At 42.9% G+C, this 17252-nt stretch overlaps 1 protein-coding gene across 3 annotated transcripts in view; it reads left to right on the forward strand.

Annotated features, from left to right (window-relative positions):
* ADAMTS9 (ADAM metallopeptidase with thrombospondin type 1 motif 9) overlaps positions 1-16263 on the forward strand; it is a 163165-nt gene extending 146902 nt beyond the window's left edge. For 2 of the 3 annotated variants that reach the window (XM_069561878.1, XM_069561880.1), the window contains 3 exons: positions 2188-2292; positions 12759-12853; positions 14759-16263. In XM_069561878.1, coding sequence (XP_069417979.1) covers positions 2188-2292; positions 12759-12848 — 195 coding nt within the window. In that variant the 3' untranslated portion in view covers positions 12849-12853; positions 14759-16263. Of the gene's footprint in view, positions 1-2187; positions 2293-2355; positions 2446-12758; positions 12854-14758 lie in introns of all 3 variants that reach the window. The other variant, XM_069561879.1, reaches the window with a different exon arrangement.
* Positions 16264-17252: the final 989 nt, after the last annotated feature.

The raw sequence follows: 17252 nt of genomic DNA on the forward strand, positions 1-17252 counted from the left end.
GCAAGGAGGGTTTTGAGCATCCGGTGTGACCACAATCACAGATACCTGGGTATTGAAGTCACTCAACATGACAGCCACTAACACCTGTGTAGTACTGTGATAAAACAAGTTCCAAAAATATTGTAAAACGTCACCTACTCTCTGCCAGGTAATGGGTTAGGTGTGTCAAACCTTCTGTATTCTGTCTTGTTACCCATTTTACAGGTGGCCTCAGGAAGGGCAAGCCGTTTGCCTGAGATCGCACTCAAGGCAGAAGTGTCAGGATTCTAGGATAAATTCCTCCCCCTGACCACAGCATGACTGATGTTTTGGGCTGGATAATTCTCTGTTGTTGGGGACTAGGCTGTGCCTTGTAGGATATTTAGTAATAACTCTGGTCTCTCTGCATCAGCTGCTGGTGGCTCACACACCCACCAGCTGTGACAGGGCACCCCAAAAGGTCTCCTGAGGTTGCCAGATTTCCCATGGGGGAAAAATGTCCTCTGATGAAATCCACTGATTAGACTGCACTAAATCCTCCCTTCACCTCTGTGAATAGGGACGCTTTTTGTTCCCAGTGTACAGATGTAGGATTTAAGGCCCCTAAAGAGTTCATAAAGTGTTTAGCATTTATGGAACCAACATGGAGAGGAAACCTCCAAGTTACACCTGATCCTGGAAGTCTTCATGGAAGAGCTAGGATGTGATATTGATATTTATTAAGACTATATCAGGGTTTTCTGATGGCTCAGCTGGTAAAGAATCTGCCTGCAATATGGGAGGCCTGACTTCGATTCCTGGGTCAGGAAGATCCCCTGGAGAAGGGAATGGCAACCCACTCCAGCATTCTTGCCTGGAAAATTCCATGGACAGAGAAGCCTGGCAGGCTACAGTCCATGGGGTTGCAAAGAGTCGGACATGACTGAGCAACTAAGCACAGCAAGACTATATCAAGTGCCTCGTCATATGTTACAAACCATAACTGATATAAATAGGCAAAGCAATGCCAAGTCCCACCCCTCAATAAGCTTACTGCTGTATTGGAGAGAGAAAACTAGCACTCAGAAAACAATAAGAAAATGCAGGACTAATTCCAATATTTTTGAATATCTGTTAGGGACCAGCCATACAGTCCTCAGCTAATTTCATTTAGTCCTCACTATACTACTCTGAGGAAGGCACTCTTCTTATTACCTTCCATTTTACAGATGGACAAACTGAGGTTCCTACAGGGTAGATCATCTGTCCACATGAAAAAGCCCACTTTACACTTAGGTCTGGTTAGGTGTGACCCTCCACCTCACTATTCTCTTTGATGTATTTAAGACTGTTTTGACAAAAAAAACTGTATCCTAGGGCTCAGACAGGAAGCTTTCACCCACTGTCTGCAGTTCTTGCAGAAAGCACACTTTTTACTCCCAAACTGCTCATGAATCTATTTAAGATGCCTTTGTGGAGTCATTTTTGCAAGAGAGAAATACACGGAGACAGATGGAGAAGGCAAGAAAGGCTCTCTGCTGCCCTGTCTCCTTGGAAATAAAAATGGAAACACCCGAGGCCACGCTTGGAAAAAGAGTCCCACAGCGCAGCTGGGAGGTGTGGGTTCCCTGGGCCTGGAAGCTTGGCTGGTCCCTACCTTGGTCCAGCGCAGGCCGCGCGCGCCCTCTGCAGGCTAACCCCGAGAACGCGCCGCTCCTTTGAAGTCTCGCCCCGCTGGGCTTAGGACTCGGCGTGCTCAGCACGGTGGGGAGCTGAAGCCCAGGAAGCTTTGGCAGCGAGATCTTGTTAAAAAAATTACACTGTGGCATTTTGTTCCTGTAGGAATCTGATAATTGCGAGCAACATCAGGATTGCTGTGTTAGGGACGCAGAATAGCGGTGGTTGAGAGTGAGGACTTTGAAGTTAGGAAAATGTGAGTTGGGCTTTTAGTGTCTCCTGGAGAAGTTAATCACCTTCGCCAGGCCTCCCTGTCCCCATCTGTGAAGAAAATCCCCTTCAGATTGCTCTTGCAAGGATGGATGAGATGATGCATGTAAAGTGCCTTGTTCAGAACCGCCCCCCACCACCACCACTACAAAGAACCCTCAGTCATTAGTTAGCTAGCATAATGAATTAATATCTTTCTCCAGGTTACCTTTTTATTGTGTGGGACCTTTGCTCAGGATGTCACGTGGACTAAAAATCTTGTTCACTGGCCATTTATTCCAGGGTCGTTTTAGCATCAACCTTTACGGAACCGGTTTGTCTCTAACTGAATCTGCCAGATGGATCTCCCAAGGGAATTACGCTGTCTCTGACATCAAGAAGTCCCCGGTAAGGGTCTCCATGGCTTGGAGGATGAGTTCTATTTTCTCCTCCTCTTTCTTTCCCTCTAAGGCTATGGTGCTAAAGGAACTTCCTCAAACCATTTTACAAAGTGTCAGGAAGAAAATTGAGGACATAAATGGAAGGTTGACGCGTGGACAGGTGAGTGGAGCAGAGTCTTGCTTACCCTTCTGATGAATTCTTCCCAGAGATGTGAATGTCAGTACCACGGGAGCAATTAGAAGGATGCCTAACCAGGAAGCCGAAAGCACTCAGCAGCCTCTAAGGGCGCGTGTGGTTCAGATATCTTGCAGTTAATTAACCAACATGCAGTTAACCTACGTGAGCTTAGGGACGGTGATGTCTGTTTCAGAAGAAATGAAATAATACAAAAAGGGCTGGAAAAAGGAGTCATTCATCAGGAGGGTTTCTGGAGAATGAGAGAAAAACTCACAGGCTCTACAAGTCAGTTGTTCTTGCTCTAAAATCTAGCTGTTCACGGTGGATCACCCCAGAGCACCCGAATTACCTGGGAGCTTGTTGACAATGAAGATTCTGGGGCCCCAGAGCTTCTGAGCAAGACCTACAGCTGAGCAAGCTCTCAGATGGACACTCTGAATCCGCTCTGGTCTGTGTATGTTGCTCAGCCTGGGGGTATGTTAGAGTCACTTGGGAAAGTTTAAGATGCATGTAGCTGGGCCCCATCCAGATTCACTCAAAGGGAATCTGTGACAGGGGCAGAATTTGAAATTCCCCAGGGGTGTCTCATGTCTAAGGTGGGGCAGGAAGCGCTGCCCTTTCCAGCCAAGAAGTCCTGAGGACGAGGGGCAGGAGCTGACCCACAGGCAAACGGGAAACTTACAAGGGGTGGCCTGCGGCCCCAGTCCTGCCACAGCTGTGACCTCTGTCACAGGGTCTCCTCAGAGAAGTAAGTAACGGAGAGAGAAGAAGAGGACTAGAAAGTGGGGTACTACTCCAAGGTGATACTGCCAACAAAATGCAGGATGCCCAGTTAAATTTGAATTTCAAATAAGGAAGATTTTTATTTATTCACTTTTTTACTATAAGCACGTCTAAAACATTGTATGGGACATACTCTTTCTTTAAAAAAAAATGTGTTTATCTGAAATTCACATCTGACTGAGCATCCAGTATTTTTATTTGCTAAACCCTATCAAAATCTGAATGTAAAGAAACAGCTCAATCAGCCTGCTTCCGCCCAGGAAGAGAAGAAACATCAATTATAATGTTCCAGGAATATCTCAGAGGGTTTTTTTTTTTTAGCTTCAAGGGTTAAATTTGTATCTTTGAGAGAAAAAAAAAACAACAAAACTTTTCTCTGTGAAAGTCAATTAACTCCTTCAATTCTGATTTATCTAAACAGCTATATTGATTGCTTATAATTTAATCATTAATTTTTTTGCTTGTACTGAAAGAAAGAAAGAACCAAGAGCGCACTTGCTGTGCTTTACAGTGGGCCTAGAAATTATGTTCTTATGTTCTACTGTATATTATGTTGCAGTGACTAAGAGAGACAAAAAATGCATGGCCTCAAACAGGGTCCTACTTAAACCATGATTATGTAGAAAACCATATATGTAAAGTGTTGAAACTTTAGTTTCAATTTTGTTAGGGTCATTGCAGTGTTCAGCCAGAACCTAAAAATAATTGCAGCCTGGAGCGCCACCTGGTGGAGACAATGATCACTGCCCTGCCCAGATGGGCTGATTGTTCCCCTAGCCTTCAGGGGAGGTTCGGCCTGTGCTGAAGGAAATTGGTTTCACAATTGCCTGTCAGAATTCTTTTTTTTTTTAAATCTTGGTGTTCCATGAAAGCTCAGAGAGACAGCTCAAAATTAGTCTCAAGGGTCTGTCGAGCACTCCTTATTAATCCCCATGAGCCAGAACTAAGCAATCTGTAGCTCCTAGCAGCCCCCAGAAACGAGGCTTTGTGTGCCTGACCTGCTGTGTGGTCCACAGAGCAGCATCCTCTAAGGATGCTGCATGAAAATAGGCTTCCACAGCCTAAGACACTTGGGGGAAAATTGTATATTTATTTCCTTCTGTAAGAGTCACAGTAACTAGCCATGCGTGTATTGGAAGCTGGAATGAAGTGTACAGGAAGGAAACCTGTGTGGTTCTATTGAAGCCAGCATTTCCCTAAATCAGTGGTTCTCCAACATGGGCCAGGACTTGCTAAAACACAGCCAGCCGGGGGAGGGGCCTGAAATGTACATTCCCAACAATTTCCCAGGTGATGCTGATGCTCAGGTCTGGGACCACGTTTTGAAAACCACTGACCTATGTTAAACCAGTCACAGAGCGTTTTCTTCAAAGTCAGACCTTAATTTCCCCAAATTACCATTGTTCCACACAACACACTTTGAAAGCCTGTGTCACAGCCTTCTCCCACCTTGCCTTACCACTGTCTTGCTTCTGAGGGGCTGAAGCCGGTCTGCTCTGTTTTGCACAGATCCTGGCCAGTCCTGGTTGACTCTCCTAACAGCCCTGCTTTGATTCAGTCCTCTCATCTTCAGGCTTCACTTTCTTTCACTTTTCTGCCGGGAGCACCAGAAGGAAAAGCACAATGGAATCCTCCGTTTTCTAAACCTGCTTGGTGATAAAATGTTTTTTCCCCCAAGAAAAACTAAAGGAAAGCTCTAGTCATTCAGGGTAAGACTGAATTACCAGAACCACTTGTAGGATGGGTACATGGTCTCACCAACAGGAGCAGACCTGGTGAAAATAAGTCTCAGTGTCAGGTTCATTATTGGCTGCCGGTATGTGAGTAGTGGGAAGAATTCTGTTTTTTTTAGTGATAAGGATTTTTGTTATTGAAATAGCCTCTGTTACTGAAAGCACCTCTGTTTACTGGACAGTTTACATGTATTCAGTCTCATTCCTCCAGGTCGCTCATTGAATTCTTGGGAGAGCACTGAAATCAAAGAAGCCACAGACTATAGAGGTTAAACCTCCAGGCCCTTAAGTCAGATCGCCTGACATGCTTTTACCAGCTCTGCCATTGTGGCAAGTTATCTAACTTCTCAGGGACCTCAGTTTCTTCATCTATAAAATGGGCATCATGGTGGTCTTACCCAGTTGGGTTCTTGTGGAGCAAAAATGAAATGGGGAGATAAAGCTGTTTGCATGTCACTGGACAGGCAGCAGGGGCCCAGTAAGTATAAGCTGTTAATGTTATCACATGTTCATAGGCCTAAGGCTTGCCATAAGGTTGCAAAATCGGTCACGGTGGTGAAAGATGCAAGCTTGCTTGTGATAGGAGGCTGGGACTGCAGCCTGAGCAGAGGCTGAGCCTGGACATGGCTGGTACCCACCGTACCATGTGGCTTTTGTCCACACGGGCCCTTCCCCACCCAGGACTGAGGCACATGAGACACCTCCTGGTCCAGGCATGGGCTTCTAGACAAATGCTTTGAGTGTACCAAGTTTCTGCTCTGTGGGTGAGCCAGACAGAAAGCGGGGAACTTGGCCCACCTGTAAGACTGGAAAGAAAAGGTTGGCATTCTAAGCTCCTCTGCCAGTGAGATTCTGTGCTTCCCCAACTCACGAGTGCACTCAGGATGTGAGAGGATCCTTAGCCCCCATCCGGGAGAGTCCCCCCTGCCAGCACTGCCCCCACCCCCGAAAGATGCCCATTTTCAGAGCTGCTGTCTCGCCTTCCGTCCTGGAGGTGGTTCCAGAATGGCCCTCACAGCCAGGCACAAAGAAGGCAGGCTCCTGTAAGCAGGTGGGAGGGGTGTCCTTGGGTCTCTGTGCTGCTCTGTGTTCCTAGGGGATGGGACAGGGTCTGAGAGGAGCTGGGAGCCTGTGTTTCTGAGGGCTGGGTGCCTGGCCCTGAGGCCTAACCATCACTGTTGTTCTGAGGGAAGGGCTCTAAATCCAAATTAAAAATTAACATTGTATTACTGTATGGGAGATGGACTCAGCTCCTGTCTTTTTTTAATCTTTCAGTTCATTTACAACCAATGGAGTTTAAGTAGCATGAGATAAATGTGTGTGTGTGTGTGTGTGTGTGTGTGTAGCAAGCAAAGAATCAGTTCTCTTTTATCTACTATAAGCTGCGTCCTAACCCACAATTCATTTGTGAAAATTCAATTATCCACCAAGTATAAAAATCATACATTTAATACAGACAAATGGAGCGAAACTACCTTTTATATACATGTACATTTTATTCTGTATGATCCCATAGAAGTTAGATATTTATACATTGTGTGTGTGTACATTTGTGTATGTGTGATTAGGAATTTATTTGGGAAAAAAACAAATACTATTGTTTTTTTAATGGGCAGTTTCACTCCCAGCAGGTCCAAAGAAATGTAAATAAGCACACTTTAATCAAAGATGTGCTGGCTTTCCTGAATTACACGAATCAACCTCCCTTGGTCATACTGACCGCAGAAAGCAGAGAAAAGAGTGAAAAGTATGAACTATAAACTGTTCCTAACGGAACACAGAGTCACTCATTTTAATTATATGCAATAGCTCAAACTCTGCTAACAAAATATTTGTTGAAAAGAGATTTTTAGAGGACCTGCTTTAGTGGAGAAATAAAAATGATTTACAGTTAATGTTTCATTGTATAAGAGTGGGTACTTCAGAAGTGCTGAAAAACATACCTTTTTGTCTGAAATAGTCACTGTTTCCATGACAATCATGTTTATGCTATTTATTTTCCCAGTACATATATTTTCTACTCTGTACTAGAAATAAGTGTTAGTTCAACCTGTACCTAAATGACATTGATGGAGTCCTAGTTAGTGAAATAACGTGAACATTGCCGAGCGAGTATCAGCGATTTTATAATTACCCAGACTATTCCTTATCTCCATGAGAACAGGCCGTGATGGAAATTCACACATTAAAAAGCGCCATTATAACAATGATCACTAATAACTGAGCACGTACATTAGGCCAGGCGCTATTCTGGGCACTTTATATGCTTTCTTTCATTTGCAGCAAACCTATAAGGGGAGATTTGTATTATCCCCATTTTACAGATACACCAGAAAACTGAGGTTTAAAGAGGTTATTTAAAGGTACGATGCAAGTCTGAGGCAATCTGATCTCTGCTGCTGGGGAAGGAAGAGTTTGGGTGAAAAAAAAAGCTTTGATGAGACAGAAGGCATTTCTACTATGTCAGCATCCTTAAGGCCACCAGACCTATATACTTCAGCCTAGGGGAAAAGTTCCTGGCTAGAAAGCCAGTTTATCTGGCATCAGATCTAGTCGATGATGTCAGACTAGCTCCAGACTAACATGGGCCCCTAAAACCAAGACCCCGTGGGGTGATAGAACTCAGTCTTCCGACTTATTCTTGTGCATGCATGCTCGGTCACTCAGTCATGTTTGACTCTTTGTGACTCCTTGGACTGTAGAGCCCGCCAGGCTCCTCTGGCCATGGGATTTTTCAGGCAAGAATACTGGAGTGGGTTGCCACTTCCTCCTCCGGAGGATCTTCCTGACGAAGGAATCCAGCCCACATCTCCTGTGTTGCAGGCCCATTCTTTACCACTGAGCCATCAGGGAAGCCCTCCGAGTTAATCTCACTCAAAAAGCATGCACATTTTTAAAAGAGTGAAACTTACATGTTTTTTTTTTTCTTCAAAATTGGCAACTATTTTTCTTTTTTAATGAGATTATCCATTGTTTTCAAAAGACTTCCATAGTTGGGCCATATGAATCAAATATGGCCCAAAGATATCCTGAAATGTGCACACAAGTATGATTCACACCAGCATTAGTCCCAGTCGAGAAAAACATCTTAGATGCCAAACCTCATGCAGGAGTCAAGGGTGGAGGGTGGCTCATATGACATGGTAATTTACAAACTGGGATATGATGCCACAGTTAAACAAGGGGTTTTTCATAGCATGGGGAAGGATTAAGGGGGCTGAGGAGCAGGACCATTTGAATTGCATCTCACAGAGAAGAGCGTGCTTGTTTAGCCTTCTTCGATTCATTCAACAAATGTGTGTTTCAACCACTGCTAAGTTCTGGGGACCCTAGTATTCTAACAAGGCACTGGCCTTGCCATCATGGGGCTTACATTCCAGGGGGGAAGACAGACATAAAGAACTACCCCCATCTTATAGGGTGCTGTGCAGCTGGTAACTCTGTCAGAACGATTTCTCAGAGGAAGTGGCTTCTGGGCTGAGTTCTGAAGAATTTACCAGACAAAAGCTGGTTAATGCACACAGAGTCCAGTTCACACAGAGAGGGAGAGGGCAGAGAGTTCCAGCTGGAGGAGCCGCATGTGCAAAGGCCCTGTGTTAAGAGGCATGTTAGAGGAACAACCCAAAGAAATGCAGAGGGCAAGAACAGAGCAAGACAAATCCAGACAGGTAGGACTGTACAAGGCTAGAGACCAGGATTCAGCAAACCTTTTCTGTAGAGGACCAGGTAGTAAATATTTTAGGTTTTGCCATCCAGGAGGTGAAAATCATGGATATTACATATGTATTTATATGACAAGAGTGAAAACAAATTTGCACAAAAATTTGGTGATTAAATCCAAAACAGAATAATAATTGAGTGTAAATTTTTGTTATCCAGAATCTACCAAGGAAATGAATGAAATGTTGAGAAAGGATAACATTTTGTTTAATCAGTGTTCTCTGTTACCAGAATTGCTTCGAAGTGTTTATTTGTTAATGCTGATCTGAAATGAGACGTTCTGCACTTCATCTTTATGAATGTCTTTTTGCAGAGATAGGTATTGCCAAACACTGCTATCGTCTACAACCACATCATTTTAATTGAGCATATTCATGCCTTGGCAGCTGTTGGTGGAATTCCGTTAGATTTTACACTTGGTATTTGCCTTTCTGCACATCATTACATTACAGATGAATCACTTGTACTTGAAGGTGAAATGGAAGCTCTCCTCAGTTACCTCATTAGATGGATTTTTATATATGACAATTTCCTTTGCACTTACATTCATGTCCAAAAAGTGATGCTGAAACTGTAGTTCACACTCACGAAGTATATCCACTATAAATGTATGTGGAATAGCAATAAAGCTTCTCATTTTTAACATTTGACAGATTGGGAAGTGTACAAAGCACCTTAACATGATTTATGATTCAAACAATGTTAGTTGTTATTGAAATGACTTTACCACAGTATAACTTTCGCCTGTAAGTGCAGTTTTTGCCTTGTAATTTTAGCTTCAGTTCATTAAGAAACATCAAGTCAGCAGCAAAAGATAATGTCCAAAACCATTAAGTGTTCAATGACAGTGATTGAGAGCAGTTCTTCTCGTTCAGAAAATTATTTATCCTGTCCCTGAGCTCAAAATTCATGATAAAACTTTACCACTCCTAAGTCATCCAACTGCTGTATGTTAGGATAAGTCAAGGTATTCAACTTCTAGTCCTGACCCCCAAATTCCCCAAACTGATGGAGATTAAGTCTGTGATAGAAAAAGAAGTTCATTATTAACACCATGGGTTCCATGACACTAGATAGGTTCTTGTATTTTCCACGGTGAATAATCACAGGCCTTAAACATCTTACATTTTCACAGTTCATTTCAGTTCAGTTCAGTCACTCAGTCGTGTCCGACTCTTTGCGATCCCATGAATTGCAGCACGCCAGGCCTCCCTGTCCATCACCAACTCCTGGAGTTCACTCAGACTCACGTCCGTCGAGTCCATGATGCCATCCAGCCATCTCATCTTCTGTCGTCCCCTTTTCCTCCTGCCCCCAATCCCTCTCAGCATCAGAGTCTTTTCCAATGAGTCAACTCTTCGCATGAGGTGGCCAAAGTTCTGGAGTTTCAGCTTTAGCATCATTCCTTCCAAAGAAATCCTAGGGCTGATCTCCTTTAGGATGGACTGGTTGGATATCCTTGCAGTCCAAGGGACTCTCAAGAGTCTTCTCCAACACCACAGTTCAAAACCATCAATTCTTCGGTGCGCAGCTTCCTTTATAGTCCAATTCTCACATCCATACATGACTACTGGAAAAACCATAGCCTTGACTAGACGGACCTTAGTCGGCAAAGTAATGTCTCTGCTTTTGAATATACTATCTAGGTTGGTCATAACTTTCCTTCCAAGGAGTAAGCATCTTTTAATTTCATGCCTGCAATCACCATCTGCAGTGATTTTGGAGCCAAAAAAAAAAAATAAAGTCTGACACTGTTTCCACTGTTTCCCCATCTATTTCCCATGAAGTGATGGGACCAGATGCCATGATCTTTGTTTTCTGAATGTTGAGCTTTAAGCCAACTTTTTCACTCTCCTCTTTCACTTTCATCAACAGGCTTTTAAGTTCCTCTTCACTTTCTGCCATAAGGGTGGTTGTCATCTGCATATCTGAGGTTATTGATATTTTTCCTGGCAATCTTGATTCCAGCTTGTGTTTCTTCCAGTCCAGTGTTTCTCATGATGTACTCTGCATAGAAGTTAAATAAGCAGGGTGACAATATACAGCCTTGACGTATCCCTTTTCCTATTTGGAACTAGTCTGTTTTTCCATGTCCAGTTCTAACTGTTGCTTCCTCACCTGCATATAGATTTCTCAAGAGGCAGGTCAGGTGGTCTGGTATTCCCATCTCTTTCAGAATTTTCCACAGTTTATTGTGATCCACACAGTCAAAGGCTTTGGCATAGTCAGTAAAGCAGAAATAGATGCTTTTCTGGAACTCTCTTGCTTTTTCCATGATCCAGCTTTGTAAATTGGTCCAAATAAAGCTTTTCCTTCTCCACACATGGGTCTTACCATTATTAGTTGTCAACACATCTTAGCAGATTCCTCTTCAGTTTTTCTGACTAGTATTTCCTCTATCTCTTGGACATAATGTCACCCATACTTCTTCCACACAGAGCATTCATAGAGACTAATTATTTGGTCCTTCACAACTCAGCATGGTCTCCTCAAACAACTGAAAGAGTATCAGTAAAATCTATCTTCTCATCAAAAACCACAGGAAACCATTCCAATTTGCTTCATTTTTGAATTGTTTATTGATGTGGCTCCCAAATGTCATTAAATTTTTGAGCAACTGGTCTTGCCAAAAGGATAACAGTGTTCAACAAATTGGTTTTCTCTGGACATATGTCTTCTGCTGTTACGGTTAAACAGGATTTCATGAACTCACCACCTAGTAGACTGCTTTCCTTGTGTCGCTAACAAACGAGCCACTTGGGTGCTTACGTCTTTTCATCTTTCATCCTTACTCACGTTGATTTCTTATTTTTGTGAAGAATTACACTGTGATGAGATATTCTAAGTTTTCCAAATTCCTGAACATTGCTTGCCTGGGACTTGGGAATGCCATGCCCACGCTAAGTGTGGTGATATCGGTGCATAGCGTCTTCTTTTAGCACAACTTCGTGTCACTGTGGGCTTCCCCGCTGGCTCAGTGGCAAAGAATCCACCTGCAGTGTGGGAGACGCAGGAGGCACGGGTTTGATCCGTGGGTCGGGAAGATCCCCTGGAGGAGGAAATGACAACCCACTCCAGTATTCTTGCTGGGAAAATCCTGTGGACAGAGAAGCCCAGTGGGCTACAGTCCGTGCGGTTGCAAAGAGTTGGACATGACTGAGCATGCACGTACACGGTATCGTTGCGTGACGAATGCAACGCTTTGCCATGTAAATGTGACAATAGAGTAATCCATCCTACTGTACCTTAAAAGTACAGTAAAGTCTACTCTTTTGGTCTTTTCTTATTTTGACATACACTGGTTATAGAAAAAAAAATAAGAAATGTTATAATACTGCAATAGGCCTGGCACTCAAAACAGGTTACAGTGTGTCACTATGACTTGTGTGCGGAGCAGCAGTGTGAGGTTGTGAGACCAACTACTCAGCTTGCTATTGTAACAAGAAAGCAGTTACTACATGAGGAAAGTGAATGGATGTGGCTGTATTTTGATAGAACTTTATTGGCGGGCCCTGAAATTTGAATTTTGAGTTTTTTCTACCTATCAAGAAATAGTATTCTCGGTTTGCTGCTTTCCAACCATTTAAAAATATAAACGCTCTTCTTGACACTGGTAGCTATGTCAATAATCAGGTTAAAAGCAAAGCGATTCTTTTGAGTGGTTTCCTTTGGTCCTTGATGAGTAGATAGATTTCTACTGAGACTCTTCAGCTGTGTGTTTGAGGAGAGACCATTCTGAGTGTGAAAGGACTAAAGATTAGTCTCCATGAATGGTCTGTGTGGAAGAAGTGCAGGTAAGGACATTTCAAAGAGTGAGAAAGCACTAGGGCCAAAAGACTGAAGTGCACTCTGTGAAGATACTGGCCGTACGAACACGGGACACACAGGCCATCGTTTCTCAGCCCCTGCTTTAGACTGTGGTGAGGATGTTGGTCCCCACTTTGAGAAGTCCTACCTGCTGTACATACAGGAATGAGTCCCCCCAAAGCCAGTTTAAGCCCCGGAACCATAGTAGCCAAGCAGGTGGGCTAAGATGATGCATCTTTTTTTTTTTGGCAGGATGGTACCCGGGTCGTCGGGAAATGCGGTGGTTACTGTGGAAAATGTGCTCCATCCTCTGGCACTGGCCTGGAGATTCGAGTTTTATAGTTAAGGTAAGTGTCTCTGTCCCTCTCTCTCTTTCTCGCCCTCTCTCTCTTGCCCTCTGGCTCTCTCTCATTCTTGGAGCAGTCTAATGATTAGCAAATGTAGGTGGGTCACGTGCCCCCAGACAGGGGAAGCTGCCCCAGTGCTTTTCAGCCTTGTGTCTCCTGCTCACCTGCCCTCGCACACCTGCGGCCCTCAGCCCTCCACCTTGCACGTGCAGTCCCCAGGCATCCTGCACCAGGTCCCTCTGCAGTGCTTATTAGAAACGCTGCTCCCTGGGCTCCATCTCTAGAGGTCCTGCTGTGTTGAGTGGAGGTGGATCTAGGAATCTGTATTTTTAATGCAGGAAATTCGAATGCAGAAGATTCAGATCAGCCTTCCAGAAATACTGCTGAGGGTATTACGAGAGTAATATTAATAACAGTCGTTGACCCCTGACTGTGTGTCAGGTACCATGCTGGGTGGGCATTATTTCCGTGCATCCTCACAGCGAAGCCACAGTCTGGGGCTGTTACCCTCATTTTACAGACGGATTCTGAGATCCACAGCAGTTGAGCGGCTGGTGTAAGTTCACCACGGATCTCCTTGGCAGAACCCAGGAGGGTCCTGCCCACAGTCAGTGCTCTCAGTTAATGTACTCTTCTGCACACTTGTAACTCACGATGGGATCCAAGCACCAGCCTGACCTGTATCACATGGGAGCCTATTAGAAATGCAGGGTCTCTGGCCTCATTCCAAATCTTCAAAGTCAAAATCTGCATTTTAACAAATGTGCAGGAGCGTTTCCCTGTTAAAAGTTTGATAGTTCCTGTCGTGACTACATTATGCCGGCAAGTCCTCCCTCTGCTGGGCAGAGACGTGAACTGATCGCTCTTTGTCTCATCTCATTGCCTTTCATGGATAAGAGATGAGCTCAGCCAACTCACACGACCCTCCTACATCTTCCCTCAAGCTTCCAGCAGCCCATTATCCTTTTTAGGCTCTTCAGGATCCTGCCAAAGGAGTATATAGCTGACACTTGTGTATCAGTTTCAGTATTTAATCATCTATAATAAAAATTATGAACTTAAGGTAGAAATATTTCCACTGCAAGAAGCAACAGGGGGGAAAAAAAGGAAAAGGAAAACAAACCTACTGTCTTAAATAACTGAGATGTCTAAGCAGTGGTCTGTCCCCCGGCATGGTTGGACCTTGAGGCTCAGAGTCATCAGGGCTCTTTCTTTCTCCATCCATCAGCAATGCTTGCCCCTTGAGTGACTTCATTCTCGGACAGAGCATCTCCTCCACACCATGGTCCCTGGCAGTTTTAGGCTTACATCATCTTTACATTTCATGGCCCTTAGTAAATGCTCACCTCTGACATCTGTTGTGCACAAGAACTCTGGCTCTGATTTGTCACATGGCCATTTCTGAACCAGTCACAACATCCAGGAGACTGGGATCATGTACCCACCTAGAGTCAGGTGACTGACAGCCTCATTTGGAAGAGGGATGATTGCCAAAAGACCAGAAAGAGTTCTCTTCTCAGAAGAGAAGAGATGGAATAAAGGAGGGTGCAGTCAGGGGATCTCCATTTGATTTGTATTATGTATATTTTATATCTAATAAAGTGTACTTTTTACATATCTTATGAGTAGTAACATTTGAATGAGCACATACACATAATATTTACATGTCTGTACCAAAGGACCAGAAGGAAATACACCAGTATGTGAAGAACATTATCTCGGGCTGGGGGAATCACAGGCTGGTGGCTTTTTATTTTATTCTTTCTATATCCTTGAAATTTCCAGTTTCTTGTAGCAAGCATTATTTTTAAGTTCTATATGCAAAAATTTCTGGCTTACCTGTTCTTGACTTATGTCATTTGAGACAGAAGATTTACATTTCCTGGTTGGTTCATTTGCTTTCAGGTGCTCAGAAGAGGAAGCCATTATGGGATGGATGAAGGATAGTGATGAAATACCTCCACCTTAAAATTTGTGTGTGTGTGTGTGTGTGTATGAGAATTTGTGTGCCTGTGTGTGTGTGTACATATGCATATATATATACTTATATACACATACATATGTATTTGTGTGTGTATATAAATGTGGAATAACCTAATGATGTAAAGTTTAATATTTATGTTTGAAATTATTTATTGTGATGTAATATTTTTGTACGTAAAATGATTCTATTATGACTGCCTTTCACATTATTTCGTCCCCTGCAGTCAGACCACTGCATTTTACGTACTCTACATTATATGTAGTACTATGACAAAAGTGATCCTTTATTATCACGGTACACTATTGTTTACTTTCTATCTGTAAATGATTTATGTTACTTTTTTTTAATTGTAATTTTTTATAAGAAACAACTTAGCTACCATCAAGGTGCTACGAGAGTTGTATCAGGATATTGTTGGCATTTCTAGGAATGTGTCATTAGCCAATTGGTAATTTAGTGATGTCACTGATTGTACCAGCTATTAATTATGTTAAGTATCTATTCAGTTTCATGTGATCTCTGGGAAAAAAAATTGCTGCCTTGGTGCTAATATTGTGTGTATTTAAGTGATCATTGGACTCAGAACTGTAAACACTTTCAATAGAAGGGAGAAGCCGAAGAACAACTTTCAATGGACAGAGTCACTTGGATAAAATAAGACCAATTGTTTACCCTTGTTTTTAGACATGGCTTCTTGGGAAGAGAATGGGACTTAGTTCTTGTTGTTACTCTTATCAGTACTTTGCTTCAGTTAATGGTGCCTTCATCTCTCTGGTTAAAGAGAGGGTCCTTCAAGCAGCTTCATTACAGAGTGACATTGAGCCAATGAGAGCCGCTCAGCGTTTTGCCAAGATACTCTGAAATGGTGTCTATGTCAACAATTGCAACAGAGGATGCATGGGGTGGGGGTGAAATTCAGCGTCCCCAGCACACCTGGAGAAATCCAGAAACGGAATCTTAGTCATCAGGATTGCCTTTTGCGTGAAAACTTTGGCTGGTGACTTAGCCCCTTTGAGCCATGAACCTTAAACCCTGTCAGTGTCCATGGCTGCTGCAGTAATCAGCATTCTGAAGTGAAATGAACTATGGAGTACAAGATGCCTGAGTCTGTCTTATCTTTGGATCCACTCATCTGCGGAAGTCCTGTTTGTTACTTCTTTCCAAAATGGAACTGCCAAAGCCATGGTCTTTCTGCTCTTCCAGCCTGATGGAAGAAGAGTCGTCACCCTTGTCAGACACTCGATTTGAGAAACCTTCCCACTTCGAAAAGCCAAAGAGATTAGGAAAAACCTGTCAGTATTCTCCAAACCCACACAAACTTCAGAGTGCTCCAGGAAGTTATATTCAGTGTATGAATAAGTGTTATTCTCCTATATTAATACATTGTGAAAATATACTGCGAATAAATACCATGACCACATCCAAACATTTGTGTTTCGCGTGATTTCCGGACACTTGATTCAAGATGGGATGAACATGCCTCTAGTTTTGTTTTGTTTTATTTTTTCTAGTTTTTAAGATTACCATATTGAGAAGAAATGCAGGCTTTCTTAAATCCCGTTGATTGTATTTGCCATTCTGGAGACAGATAAAGAGTGGGGACTGTCTCAAGGTTTGTCTTTTCACCACTTAAATCAATTAGTTGAAGTGGTTATTCTGAAAATCAGACAAAGAAACCTCTTGTCTGTACAATGGGGAAACCAGTGACCAAACAGAACAGAAGATTTAAGTGAGACTTGGGGGCTTAATTGTTAATATCATGTAACAATATTGCTATTCTAGAGATTGATGGTGTCCTGGAAAATGAGAGCTTTCCAAAGAGATCTAAAGAACAGCTAATAGTAAGTGAACACCCCTGTATGCGGGAGCCTTTACTAGATTGTTTTAGTTTGTTCTCAGAACCACCCAATGAAGTGGGTAATAGACTTACCATCATTTTTTTTTTTAACAGTAGAGATTTCAGTTGTTTATCAAAGGAGCCAGAGTTTGAAATTCAAGTCCAAAAAAGTTAACTGACTACTAGAACAAAAATCAACACTAAGAAAAAACTGACAGAATACAGGCTATCAAGATGCATAATTCATAATGGTCACTGTGTATTTTTTTTTTCCAAATAAAACTCACCCATTTAATTCAGTCATTTGGCACAAAGAAGGCTCCTGTTTCCTCCAGTTTTTTAGTCTCTCTAGGATGCTAATTGTTTTTCTTTTGATAGTCTTTTTTTTAAATTTTTATTTTTACTTTATTTTACTTTACAATACCGTATTGGTTTTGCCATACATTGACATGAATCCGCTACGGGTATACATGCGTTCCCAAACATGAACCCCCCTCCCACCTCCCTCCCCATAACATCTCTCTGGGTCATCACCGTGCACCAGCCCCAAGCATGCTGTATCCTGCGTCGGACATAGA

This window comes from Ovis canadensis, chromosome 19 (assembly GCF_042477335.2).
Source record: "Ovis canadensis isolate MfBH-ARS-UI-01 breed Bighorn chromosome 19, ARS-UI_OviCan_v2, whole genome shotgun sequence".
NCBI lineage: Eukaryota > Metazoa > Chordata > Mammalia > Artiodactyla > Bovidae > Ovis > Ovis canadensis.